An 11679-nucleotide genomic window follows, 5' to 3' on the forward strand; every position below is an offset into this window, starting at 1 on the left:
TATTTTTAAAGAAAATATGGTATTTGGTTATATGGAAATATTTTTCATCAAGAGGAGCTTTCCTCGCTTAATGGGTGACATGATACAAGTTATATCCCCCTCTTTTGCTATTGTAAATTTCGTTCATCACGGTCAAAAAGCCTTCGAGTTTATTTTTTTTGTTGGTAAAATTAGGGGTATTATTATTTTTAGCCCGCACCAAAAATTATTTATATTCGATAGCGAAAAGTGTATAAAATTTATATAATTTTTGTATGTAACATATAGAATGTATATATATAAAAAGAATAATATTTTTCGGCTATTATTTTGAGAGCCGCGATACATTGTTATTTTCCTAAAATTACACGTCACTTCAAAGTTAAAACCAATCGATTTATACTAGAGGGTTCCTTCATTTCCTCAGTTTCTACAACTGCCATTTTCCTAATAATGTCTTGACGCCCTACCTAATACGGCTTTTTTATTCTTCAACTTGTCTAAAGAAGAAAAAAGATCCCCTAAAGATGACAATTAATTTGGCGTTTTTTCTTAGCAATAGCCACTTAAATTAAAAGGCCGATGAGTGCATACCAATTTCCCAATCACTAAGCTAACGTCACGCAGCTATTTCTGATCACAAGTTGTGCTCTCTGGACCCCGTCTTTTTCTTTCTTTTTTGCTTAGGAAAAAGATTGGTATGCTCGCTCATTAATCTAGCAATGTTTCTAGTTTGTTTCCATGTTGGTATTTCAGCCATATTGTGTTTGATCAAACAAATTTAATAAAAGTTCATGTAGTTTTTCAAAATTAACTTAAAAACATCTACACCATAATATTTACCATCTACTTTATTTTTTATCAACGATGGAAATTAGTAAATTAATATAGAATCACAAAATCAATGGAGGGGGGAAGAGGAGAGAGGTAAAGGGGAGTTGTGGATTGAGACTGTTCATCAAAATAGACCACAATTAATGCAGCAATTTCTAGAATGATGGGTAATGGGGCCTTAGGATTGTGAAATTGCATCTAATACAATTCTTTCTTGTTATACTTGGCCTTTCTTTTGTATGTCAAAAGAGACAAAATAAAGCGTCAGAGGATGTAGATTTAACACATCCAGGGATCACAATTTTCCACTTCTTTCTATACTTTGCAGTTAATATTGTTTAAATTATATATCGATAATCTTAATTTAATACCTTTTTTATATAAAAAAAAAAGAAGAAGACTTTTTTTAAGCCAGAAGACAGAGGCACATTCAGGTTTTAGAGGCAGTTTGTTTAGAATGAGTATGATCTCATTTTAACCCGTAAAATTTGCCCTAGATCAGCCTCTACCTGCCAGGCCACTCTTTTCTTTTAGGGCTTACTAGGTATGAGGGATAATTAATCTCGGGATTAAATTTGAGATGAGTTTATTTATGTTTGGTTGGGATAAATCGTGGTATAACTTATCCCAGGATTGTAGTATTTTTTTATCCCTATAGGAGAGTGTGATCACTAATCGCAGGATAACTAATTTCGAAATAATTAATCATGGGATAACTTGTTTTGCAGCCAAACGACCCCTTAGGGTCATGACTCTTGTGAGAAATTTATCTCTGTTTATTCCGTATTATGTTCGACATGTGTTTCCCAAAATCTTATTCTAAACATCGTCCTCTTAGTAAACGAAAATAATCGTAAGAGAGTTCTGGAAATAACATGTTATGTTGTCTGTGAATATAAATTGGGGCTAATGAGAATGCCGAGACTTGGCCGAGGGTCTATTAGAAACAACCTTTCTGTTTTCACAAGGTAGGAGTAAGGCCTGCGTACTCATTATACACTACCTTCCTCAGATTCCACTTATGGGAATTCACAGGATTTTTGTTGTTGTTGTTGAGAATGTCGAGACTTGATAGGAGAATATGCTATATTTTGTCCCATTCTGGATTTAAGATTGAATGGTTTATAGAGTATAGTGAGTCATTGTCGAAAAAGGGAGTCAGAAAAAAGAGTCTTAGTCAAACTCATACATCGTGTGTAGTAGACTCTCATTAATATCGTACGTTAATCTGAATGTTTGGTTGTGGTTATATAAGTCACTTGACAATTGGACATAAACCTATAGAACAACAACAAAGTTAAACCAGCAAATTTCTTATTTGTCTAGAACGTGGAAGACAATCGTATAAAAGCCAATTTGCATACTAGAGATACCATGCAATATATTGTTGACAACAACATATCGAAATTGGAAGACCAATTGCACACTATGTGTGTTTTAGAAGTAAATATAAAGCCAAAATGATAAATCTAATCTTTTTGGCCAAATAGCTAATAAAACGCCTACTCTATGGACCCCCCCCACCCCCCCCCCAACCCCACCACCACAAAATAAGAAAAAAAAGAACAAAAAAAAATCTATTTCCTTATATACGGGAACTATTTTTAAATTTAAGTCTAGAACATCTGTTTAAATCATCTTATTAACATATTAAGACTACCATTTACGGGAACTTCATTATTTTATAGTAGCCAACGAAAAGGTCTATTAAATTAAATCAATATACCTGGTTAAAGCAAAAGAAAATGTTAAGCTCGCAGTGAAATGTCCATGCATTTAATTGATCTAGTTAATGGCTGTTACAGTCAAGGTATAATTTAACTTAGCTTGTTATAAATAATAGATCAGTTATTATTGATCAAATCTAGAGCAAGTTCACTGATCAGAGGAAGAAGACGATGGAAAACAGAGAGAATAATGAGCAGAAGAAAATGAGCTGCTTTTCATTGAATTGATCCGAGTACAAACACAATGTATAGCTCATAATATAACTACCACTAACTGCTACTGCTGCTTTAACTTAACAGCTATGTACAACTGTCACTACTACTAACTAACTGACTACTAACTTCCTAACTAACAACTTTTACTCTTCAACACCCTCCCTCAAGCTGATGGTTGAAATATATTTTTCAACCCTAGCTTGGATACAAGATAGTCATGTTGTAGCTTCCCTAAGCTTTTAGTCAGAAGATCAGCCTGCTACTCTTTGGTAGACACATCATTTGTTTTGACCATTCCTTGAACTATTTTCTCCCGGACAAAATGACAATCAATGTCGATGTGTTTTGTCCTTTCATGGAATATAGGATTGACTGCAATCTGAATGGCTGCTTTGCTGTCACAGTAGAGATCTATAGGCCACTGCGCAGTTACTCCTAATTCCTTAAACAGACAAGTCAGCCAGGTTAGTTCTGTAACAGTTGAAGCCATGCTTCTAAACTCTGCTTCAGCTGAACTTCTAGCAATAGTGTCTTGCTTCTTAGATTTCCAGGACACTAGAGCACTGCCAAACTTCACTAGATAGCCAGTAACAGACCTCCTAGTTTGTAGACATCCTCCCTAGTCTGAGTCACAGAAAGCTTGTAGTTTGTCTGATCCTTGAGCTGGCATTAGCAGGCCAAGTCCAGGTGCATCTTTAATATACCTTACTACCCTTAGAGAAGCTTCCATGTGTGAGTGCTTGGACTTGTGCATAAACTGACTAAGCACTTGCACTACAAAGGCAATATCAACTCTAGTCATTGTCAAATACAGTAGTCTACCAACAAGCCTTTGGTATGAGCCTGCATCAGTGAGTAACTTGTCCTCAGTAGCTTCATTATTTTTGACAAATGAATCATATTCAGTAGATGTCAACTTCACATTAGTTTCCAGTAGTGCACCAACAGGCTTAGCACCTCCAAGTCCCATTTCTGCAATTAGTTCTGGAGCATACTTTCTTTGACTTATGACAATCCCTTTGTCAGCTCTAGCAAATTCTATGCCAAGGAAGAACTTAAGCTCTCCCAAGTCATTCATTTTGAACTTCAGCTTCAGGTCATTTCTTGTCTTCAGAATCAACTTATTACAGCTTCCAGTTACAAAGAGATCATCTGCATAGAGTAACACCACAACCAACTCATTATGTATGTGCTTTATGAACAAGGAATAGTCAAAATGACTTTAAGTAAAGACTAGTTGTAGTAGTGCATCCGTCAGCTTCTTATTCCATTATCTTGGAGCCTGCTTAAGTCCATATAGAGACTTATGTAGTTTGCAGACTCTATGATACCCTCCCTGGCTAGCAACCCCTAAGGGATATCCATATAGACCTCTTCTAGAAGATCTCCTTGTAGAAATGCATTGTGTACATCCATTTGAAATATAGGCCAGTGTTTAGAAGCAGCAACATCAACCACAGACCTAACAGTCACCATTTAGTAAGCTCTTCTCCACGGCGTATTTTGACTCTTACCTTCGCTTCTTTCATTCGCTTTCTTGTTTTTGGCTCAAGTAGTAGGTCCTTCGACCCTCAAAGCAATACGGTATGCTCCATCTATGCTGTCCAGAAAAGACAAATGCAATTCAAAAAGTCAGCTCGAATATTGCCTTTTGTCTTCCTCTTTCACTCTACATCGTAGAGACAATAGGTGTGTCTGAGTTGCAGTCTTATGTATGTAAGAGGGCTAAGCATATTCTAAAGTAATATTCCTATAATGAGAGTCATTGTAGTGTACTATTTGAGTTAGTTCACTCTTTGCCACAGGTGAAAATGTTTCAGCTAATCTAGGCCTTCTTGTTGACTGTACCCCTTAGCCACAAGTCTGGCTCTACTGCTCCTGAGGTTGTGTACTTGACCTTGAACACCCATTTACAACCAATTGGAACCTTGCCAGCAGGTAGATCAACAATACTCCATGTCTTATTTTTCTCTAAGGCTGCAATCTCAGATTTCATAACTGCAATCCAGTTGGTATTTTTGACTGGTTCAAGATAAGTTTTAGGTTCCTCAATAGAAGAGTATGCAGCTGGGGAAGTACTGAATGAAGCAGAGATATGGTCATAGCTCACATAGTTGGACATAGGATAACAATAATAGACACTCCCTTTGCCTTGAGTAATATAGTCTTTCAGCCAAATAGGTGGCCTGCTGGCTCTGACTGACTTTTTTCCTGTGTCTGGTGCAGGCTGTGTGGGAGCATTGTGCACAACTCCATTGGTTATTGCCTCCATAGAAGCAACTGGTGAACTTCATCAGAAGGAACATGCATATCTGAGGGTGCAATAATCTCTGCATTGGTTGCTATGGTAGGAGATGTAGCTGGATTAGGGATATCTGCCCTGTACTCTGGACTAGAAAGAGTAGAAAAGTCTAGTACAGGAAACAAGGATGTAACTAGAGTATCCAGGTATTGAAAAGGAAAAAACATCTTCCTTGAATACCACATCTCTACCGACTAAGAAGCTTCTGGAGTGAATAGTATACATCTTATACCCATCTGTGTTATAGAGTAGCCAAGAAACACAGCAGGGACTGCCCTAGGAGAGAATTTATCTGCCTTCCTCAGATCAGTAACATAGCCTAGGCACCCAAACACCCTTACATGATCTAAGATGGGAGGTTTACCATGCAACATTTCAAAAGGAGTCTTAGATTTATCTTCGAGAGCTGATGTAGGCAGCCTGTTGATAAGATATACTGCTGTGAGCACACACTCACCCTAAAATCTGAGTGGAATAGCTGCTTGAAACCTCAAGGCCCTAGCTACATTAAGAATGTGTCTGTGCCTTCTTTCTACATCTCCATTATGTTATGGAGTGTAGGTGCAGAACTCTCATGAATTATGCCTAGATTCTGTAGTAGGTCTGTCATCTGAGAGTTTAAAAACTCACACCATTATCAGTTCTAAGAATTTTTACTGTGGAGGAGTATACATTCTTAACCATAAGAATGAAATTTCTGAGTGCAACCATGACTTCAGCTTCAGAAGGTAAGAGAAAAATCCAGATATACCTGGAGTGATAATCTACCAGAGTTAGAAAGTACCTTTTTCCATCATGAGTAGGCACTCTATATGGCCCTCAAACATCACCATGAACTGTATGAAAGCAACTAGTAGAAATAGTAGTACTCAAAGGAAATGGTAGCCTTGTTTGTTTAGCCAAAGGGCATATTGTACAATGTTTATCAGAATTTGCACTATCAATAGTCTGAAACACAAGTAATTTCTTTAGAACATCAATTGGCACATGGCCTAATCTCTTATGCCACAAGGCTACATTTATTATACCATCCTTCTCCTTTTGTATTTACAACAAGTGATGTTGAAGTATCCTTTCTTGAGCTGTCCATGGACTGCAGTCTAGTATTAGAAGTGAGCACAATTAGTCCACTATCTTCCTTACCAGTCCCCTTCAACTTGCCACTGAATAGATCCTGAAAAATACAGAAATCAGGAAAGAAACAGACTAAACACTTTACTCTTTTGTTATCTTTGATATAGATAGTAAGTTGTACTTGAACTCTGGGATATGCATGACATTAGTTATCATCTGTCCTGGGAAGATATAGGCAGTTCCTATATGCTTAACAGTGGCTAGACTTCCAGTTGGTAGAAGTACTTTTCCTTCTCTGAACTTATCACGAAGTTTGAATCAGTCAAGGAATTCAAATTTCTAACCATATGATTAGAGGCTCATGAGTCTACTATCCACTTAGTGAATTTAGAAGCATCATCAGTGACATCAGTAACATCATTGTCCATACCTGCTGCCATAGCTGCTTCATTACTTTCACTTCCCTTTCCTAGGAGCTGCAGAATCTGTGAGTATTGTTCTGGAGTGAAGTGAGGCACTCTCACTGGGTTACTCTAATTCTGACTATAAGATGCCTCTCCAGTAGTTGAGGTGCTTTTTGCAAAATTAGCTTCCTCCTGTTGGCCCAAGGTTTGAAGCCTTAACTGTGCTCCCAGTATGCACAATTTGACTGTCTTTTGCAAAGTTCCCTGCAGAGTTGTACTCCTTCTTTGACTTGAAGTGTGGTGGATAACCATTTAACTTGTAGCAAGTCTCTCTGGTTTGGCCTTTGAAATTACAATAGTCACAGTACAAAGTGTTCTTTCTTGTCCTAAAGTTGTTCATTGAATTAGGACCTCCTTTACTGGTGAACAAGGCTATGTTGTAAGCTCCACTGTTGCCACTACTGAACAAAGCTGTATTCTCTTGATTGTTAACAAAATATTTGTCTTGTACAAAGACAAAGTCCTTACATGTCAACATGAAATTCATTTGCGTAAATAAAATAATGTTAAAAATATTTCAGTACAATATGTGTGTCCATATATTGACAGCAAATCTGTGTGAGGACAGGGCCCTCATTGCACTAATTTACGTATAGGACATAATATCACATCTCTCCAACCATCTGATTTATATTGATAACCTTATCATCAATCAAATAACACTACCTAGCTGGTGGAGTTAATTAATTTCTCACTAAGGCAATTTTCTGTATCATATTTCAAAGGGTCCAATTTCACACTAAGGCAATTTTAATTTCCTATAGCATCTTTCAAAGGTCACTTCTGACATAAATATAGGACCACAAAAAACAGGTCCACATTCCATTCTTTCCTCACACACCTCAATTATATCATGAGTTTATATGATCCCCTACACCATTTACACCAACCAAATTAGTACTTCTCTTCCTACTCTTTGCAATTATTCATCTAACTTTATCATTTAGCTTTTTTTTTGTGTGCTCATATATCTCTTTGCCAATATGCAAATGAGTCATTCATCTTATAGTGTGTACAATAGCTCTACAAAAAACATGATAATTGAAGATAGCCAAATTAAAGACCAGCATGTGCAAGATAATAGCCATGGGAGTAGCAATAATTCAGATGAACTCAGTTTTCGAAACCTATCAAAGCTCATTCTACCTCCTCTTGGTTCCAATGGTTACAGCCAGAATCAAACTCAGCAGAAAGGCAAGATCATCACCCCTATGGATTCAAGATACAGGTTAGTACAAGTAACGAGTTTAACTTCTATATATTGAGTCCAATGAAGGGGAGCCTTGGCGTAACTGGTAAAGTTGCTGCCAACAGACCCTTGTGGTCCAGCCCTTGCCCGACCCTGTGCATAGCGGGAATTTAGTGCACCGGGGCTGATCTTTTTTTTGCTTTACTTTCAGATCACCTACCAAGTGGGCAAAACTCGTTTCTACCCATTGTAGACCGATATATATATTTTCATGGCAACCCTAAGAATCTGTTCTTAAGCGGAGAACAAAAAAAGGAGTGGCAAAACTAAGAAGAAAGAAAGAATTGAAGTTGTATAGATCACTTCTTTCAATTTTTGAGTCAGAAATAGTATGTACCAACTACTAGAAGATTTTGTGTATTAAATTTTTTTTTCTAGACCTAATAACTTAATTTAATCCTAATAAAACCTTTTTTTTCCCCTGGAAAAGCCTCTATTCCCAAGCCGCTTTACTAAGATTGGGCAAGTCTCTTTTTATGCAACACTATATACTATAGTGAAAATTTAACCAAAATTGAGACTCTTTTCATTGAGATTTATTACTTGAATATTAATCGACTTGGCGACTTGTTAAATTTAGGTGTTACTAATTATTCGAAGAATCTCGTTATAAGATTCAAAGGGACTTAATGTTAAATATCACGTTAGACATCATTAGTTATTAAAATGACCGTGGTCCTAAGGTAAATTATTTTAGCGGGGACGTAACTTTCGTAAGGACAGTGATTATATATACTATTAAAACTTGTATTTTTTGTGTATATATGCAGGTGTTGGGAGACGCTAATGGTAATAATGGTGGCGTATTCTGCATGGGTATGTCCATTTGAGATAGCATTCATGCACTCCAACCCAAACAGAGTGCTATACATCGCAGACAACGTTGTTAATCTCTTCTTTGCAATTGATATCATCTTAACATTCTTTGTTGCCTATATTGATACTACAACTCAGCTTCTCGTACGTGACCGGAGAAGAATTGCTACAAGGTACGTATTCTTACACGATTTAAGTAGGCATACACAGACAAAATATATACTAGTAATAATTTTATATCAGTATAATATAACATGTGATAGCAGATTAAGAGTTTAATTCTTAAAGTGACACTGCATAGACTTTTTACACCATCAAATTAAGTTGACATGCAAACAACGGACAATATTTTTAAGCAAATCGAAGGGACGACCCGGTTGGTTTGGAGGGTGTTGTCCACACGGGCGACGCGGGTTCGATCCCCTCAAGGTCTGAGCCTGTCGCACGGGGCTACTTGCCTATTGCGGTTTACATCCCCTGTATGGTTTGCACGCTATTACACAGTGGGGGGTTTACCCAGTGCGCATAGAGTGCTCACCACAAAGTGTTCATCCGAAGGGCAGAGACTGTGGCAGAGGCAGTAGCGACTGCGGGTTTTCCTGGAATTCCAAAAAAACATGAAAAATACAGTAATAACATGCTATATACTCCCTCCGGTCCAAAATAAGTGATTTTTTGGATGTTTTCACACAGATTAAGAAATTCACCTTTTAGCATTAATTAGCATTGGAATTGACCATATTAACCTTTACTATCTCACATAAACACTCCTAACACATATTCCAACACTATTTACTCCAAGGACAATGTAGGAAAAAAATAATTAATTTATTCTTGAAATCTGGAAAAATCACTTATTTTGGACCACAAGAAAAAAGCCAAAAAATCACTTATTTTGGACCGGAGGAAGTATCAGTTAAGTTGTATAGATAACAACTTTTTTTTAAAGGTGTTTGGTAAACATTTTTCATGCCATTTTGTTTGTCAAGTACCGAAAAAACGTTGGTTGGCTACAAAAGGGTAATTACTTACCCACATCGGGTGTTTACACCAAACTATATTAACTCACTATGGTTAATTAATTTAATTAGATGAGAATGCATGTAATTTACCATGGTTAAATGATTAAAGTCCATATGGAAGACATATGTCATATATCTATTGGTTTGATGTAAAGCGGATAAGTTTTTACCTTACAAAAGTCTTAACCTAGCTAGCTACCGATCGAGAATCACCCACAAACAAAAGCACTTAAGGATAGGTCAATCATTAGGAAAATAATTGGTTTTTTATATATTAACCCCATAAAGCAAATCAAAAAGGCTTTGTGGGTCCAAGTATACATCTAGAATGCATTTTTAACTACGTGGGGATCAAAATAACAGATCATATACAGATTCGTTGCTATATATATATATATATATATATATATATATATTATATATTATAATATATATATATATATATATATATATATATATATATATTATATAATATAGTATAGATATAGTGGTAGATTTATTATTAGTTGAATATATTTATGCGGGTTCAAATGATGAACACAGAAATCCATCAGGTTTTATGTTTCTCCCGCTCGTTTGTCGGTATAATCTATAGAATCAGAAAAGTCGTAGATTTATTCGAAAGTATGATTCAAGAATAGAAAGAAAGGTTCTTTTGTATTGCCACAATTTAAAATAATTAATTGACCCGTCTTCTTTTTCTTACGTTTTTTAAGGTTAAAAAATGTATAAAGGAACGTGAATTTTTAATTCTACAAAGATAAGATATTCTTCCTTATCACACGAATGAAATTGCGATGGCAGCAGATTTGATGCCTCTACAACGTCTTTTGCATAGTAAGAGTGGAAAGTCGCAATTGACTCATGATTGTCTTCATTTGCCAAAATTTGGTTGTTCAATGATTACAAGATATCAAAATCTATATATTCCTTTATTCTCTAACAATTTGACTTAATGATTTTAATTTAGTTAGATCCCCGGGCCCACCCCCCACTCGCCCACCCCAACACAAGATTAAATATATAGAATTAACAATAAACAATTCACAACCCCACTTTTGTTTCGCACTTTGGAAATGGGGTTAGAATAATAGTTTTGGGCTCAGTAAAGAGGAAAGGTGTGGTGGACAGACTAGATAGAATTTCAAAAAATCTCGCGAGGCAATTAATTAAGCCCAGCAACAATTAATGGATGAAACCATATTGCATAGCCTCCGACTAGTAACGCTTAGAGAGCAGTTTTTCTCTATTTTTTGTAATCGCTCCGCCAACTTGTGTGTTAAAAATCAAAGTTCCCCTTCAACTTTGAACAATAATCATTTTTCCCCCCTTTATCGTACACAATACCTTTTTTGCCCTTGAATTTTCAATTTCCTCCTCAATTCAATACTTTTTGTTATATGATATTTTTTATGGTTTTTAGCTATAACTGTAAAGTTATGTAATATGCTATTATAAATTGTATAGAGTTTCATTAAAATTATAAGTAGAATAATGAATGTAATAGAGTCCGTTGTAACAATTAACCTTATCATTTATGGTTGTTATTTAATGTAATGCATATTAACTATATATTTTAAGCTATATTTTCTTAAGCGACGGGAGCTTAGAAATTTAGTATAAGAGGATTTGAAAAATGACACGCAATTTTTTTTTTATTATTTTCGGATTGAACTTGTGAGCTAAGAAATTAATGAACTCTATTCTCTTAGCTCACAAATTTTAATTTCTTAGCTCGCAAGTTCAATCCGAGTTTTTCATATAAGAGGATTGAAAAGTACACCAAGTTATCTTAGCTCCCAAGTTCAATCCGAAATTAAAAAAATTGGGGTGTTTTTCCATCCTCTTATATGAATTTCTAGCTTCGTTGCTAAGAAAATATAACTTAAATATATATTTAATATGCATTACATTAAAATAACAATCATAAAGATAAAGGTAATTTTAATTGACTCTGACTACTTATTCTACTTATAATTTTAATGAACTCTAATTA

The 11679-nt window shown here is 35.7% G+C and overlaps 1 protein-coding gene and 1 long non-coding RNA gene across 2 annotated transcripts in view; one reads left to right on the plus strand and one right to left on the minus strand.

The window, feature by feature from the left end:
• Nucleotides 5900-7284, minus strand: LOC109225702. Its single transcript, XR_002067973.1, has 2 exons — nucleotides 6563-7284; nucleotides 5900-6232 (listed from the first exon to the last, which is right to left on the minus strand). It is a non-coding gene; the product is annotated as an uncharacterized LOC109225702 (long non-coding RNA).
• LOC109225693 (potassium channel AKT2/3-like) overlaps nucleotides 7421-11679 on the plus strand; it is a 14325-nt gene continuing 10066 nt past the window's right edge. The window contains exons 1-2 of the mRNA XM_019390449.1: nucleotides 7421-7824; nucleotides 8616-8834. Coding sequence (XP_019245994.1) covers nucleotides 7580-7824; nucleotides 8616-8834 — 464 coding nt within the window. The 5' untranslated portion in view covers nucleotides 7421-7579. The remainder of the gene's footprint in view (nucleotides 7825-8615; nucleotides 8835-11679) is intronic.

Source organism: Nicotiana attenuata, chromosome 1 (genome assembly GCF_001879085.1).
Source record: "Nicotiana attenuata strain UT chromosome 1, NIATTr2, whole genome shotgun sequence".
NCBI classification, from domain to species: Eukaryota; Viridiplantae; Streptophyta; class Magnoliopsida; order Solanales; family Solanaceae; genus Nicotiana; species Nicotiana attenuata.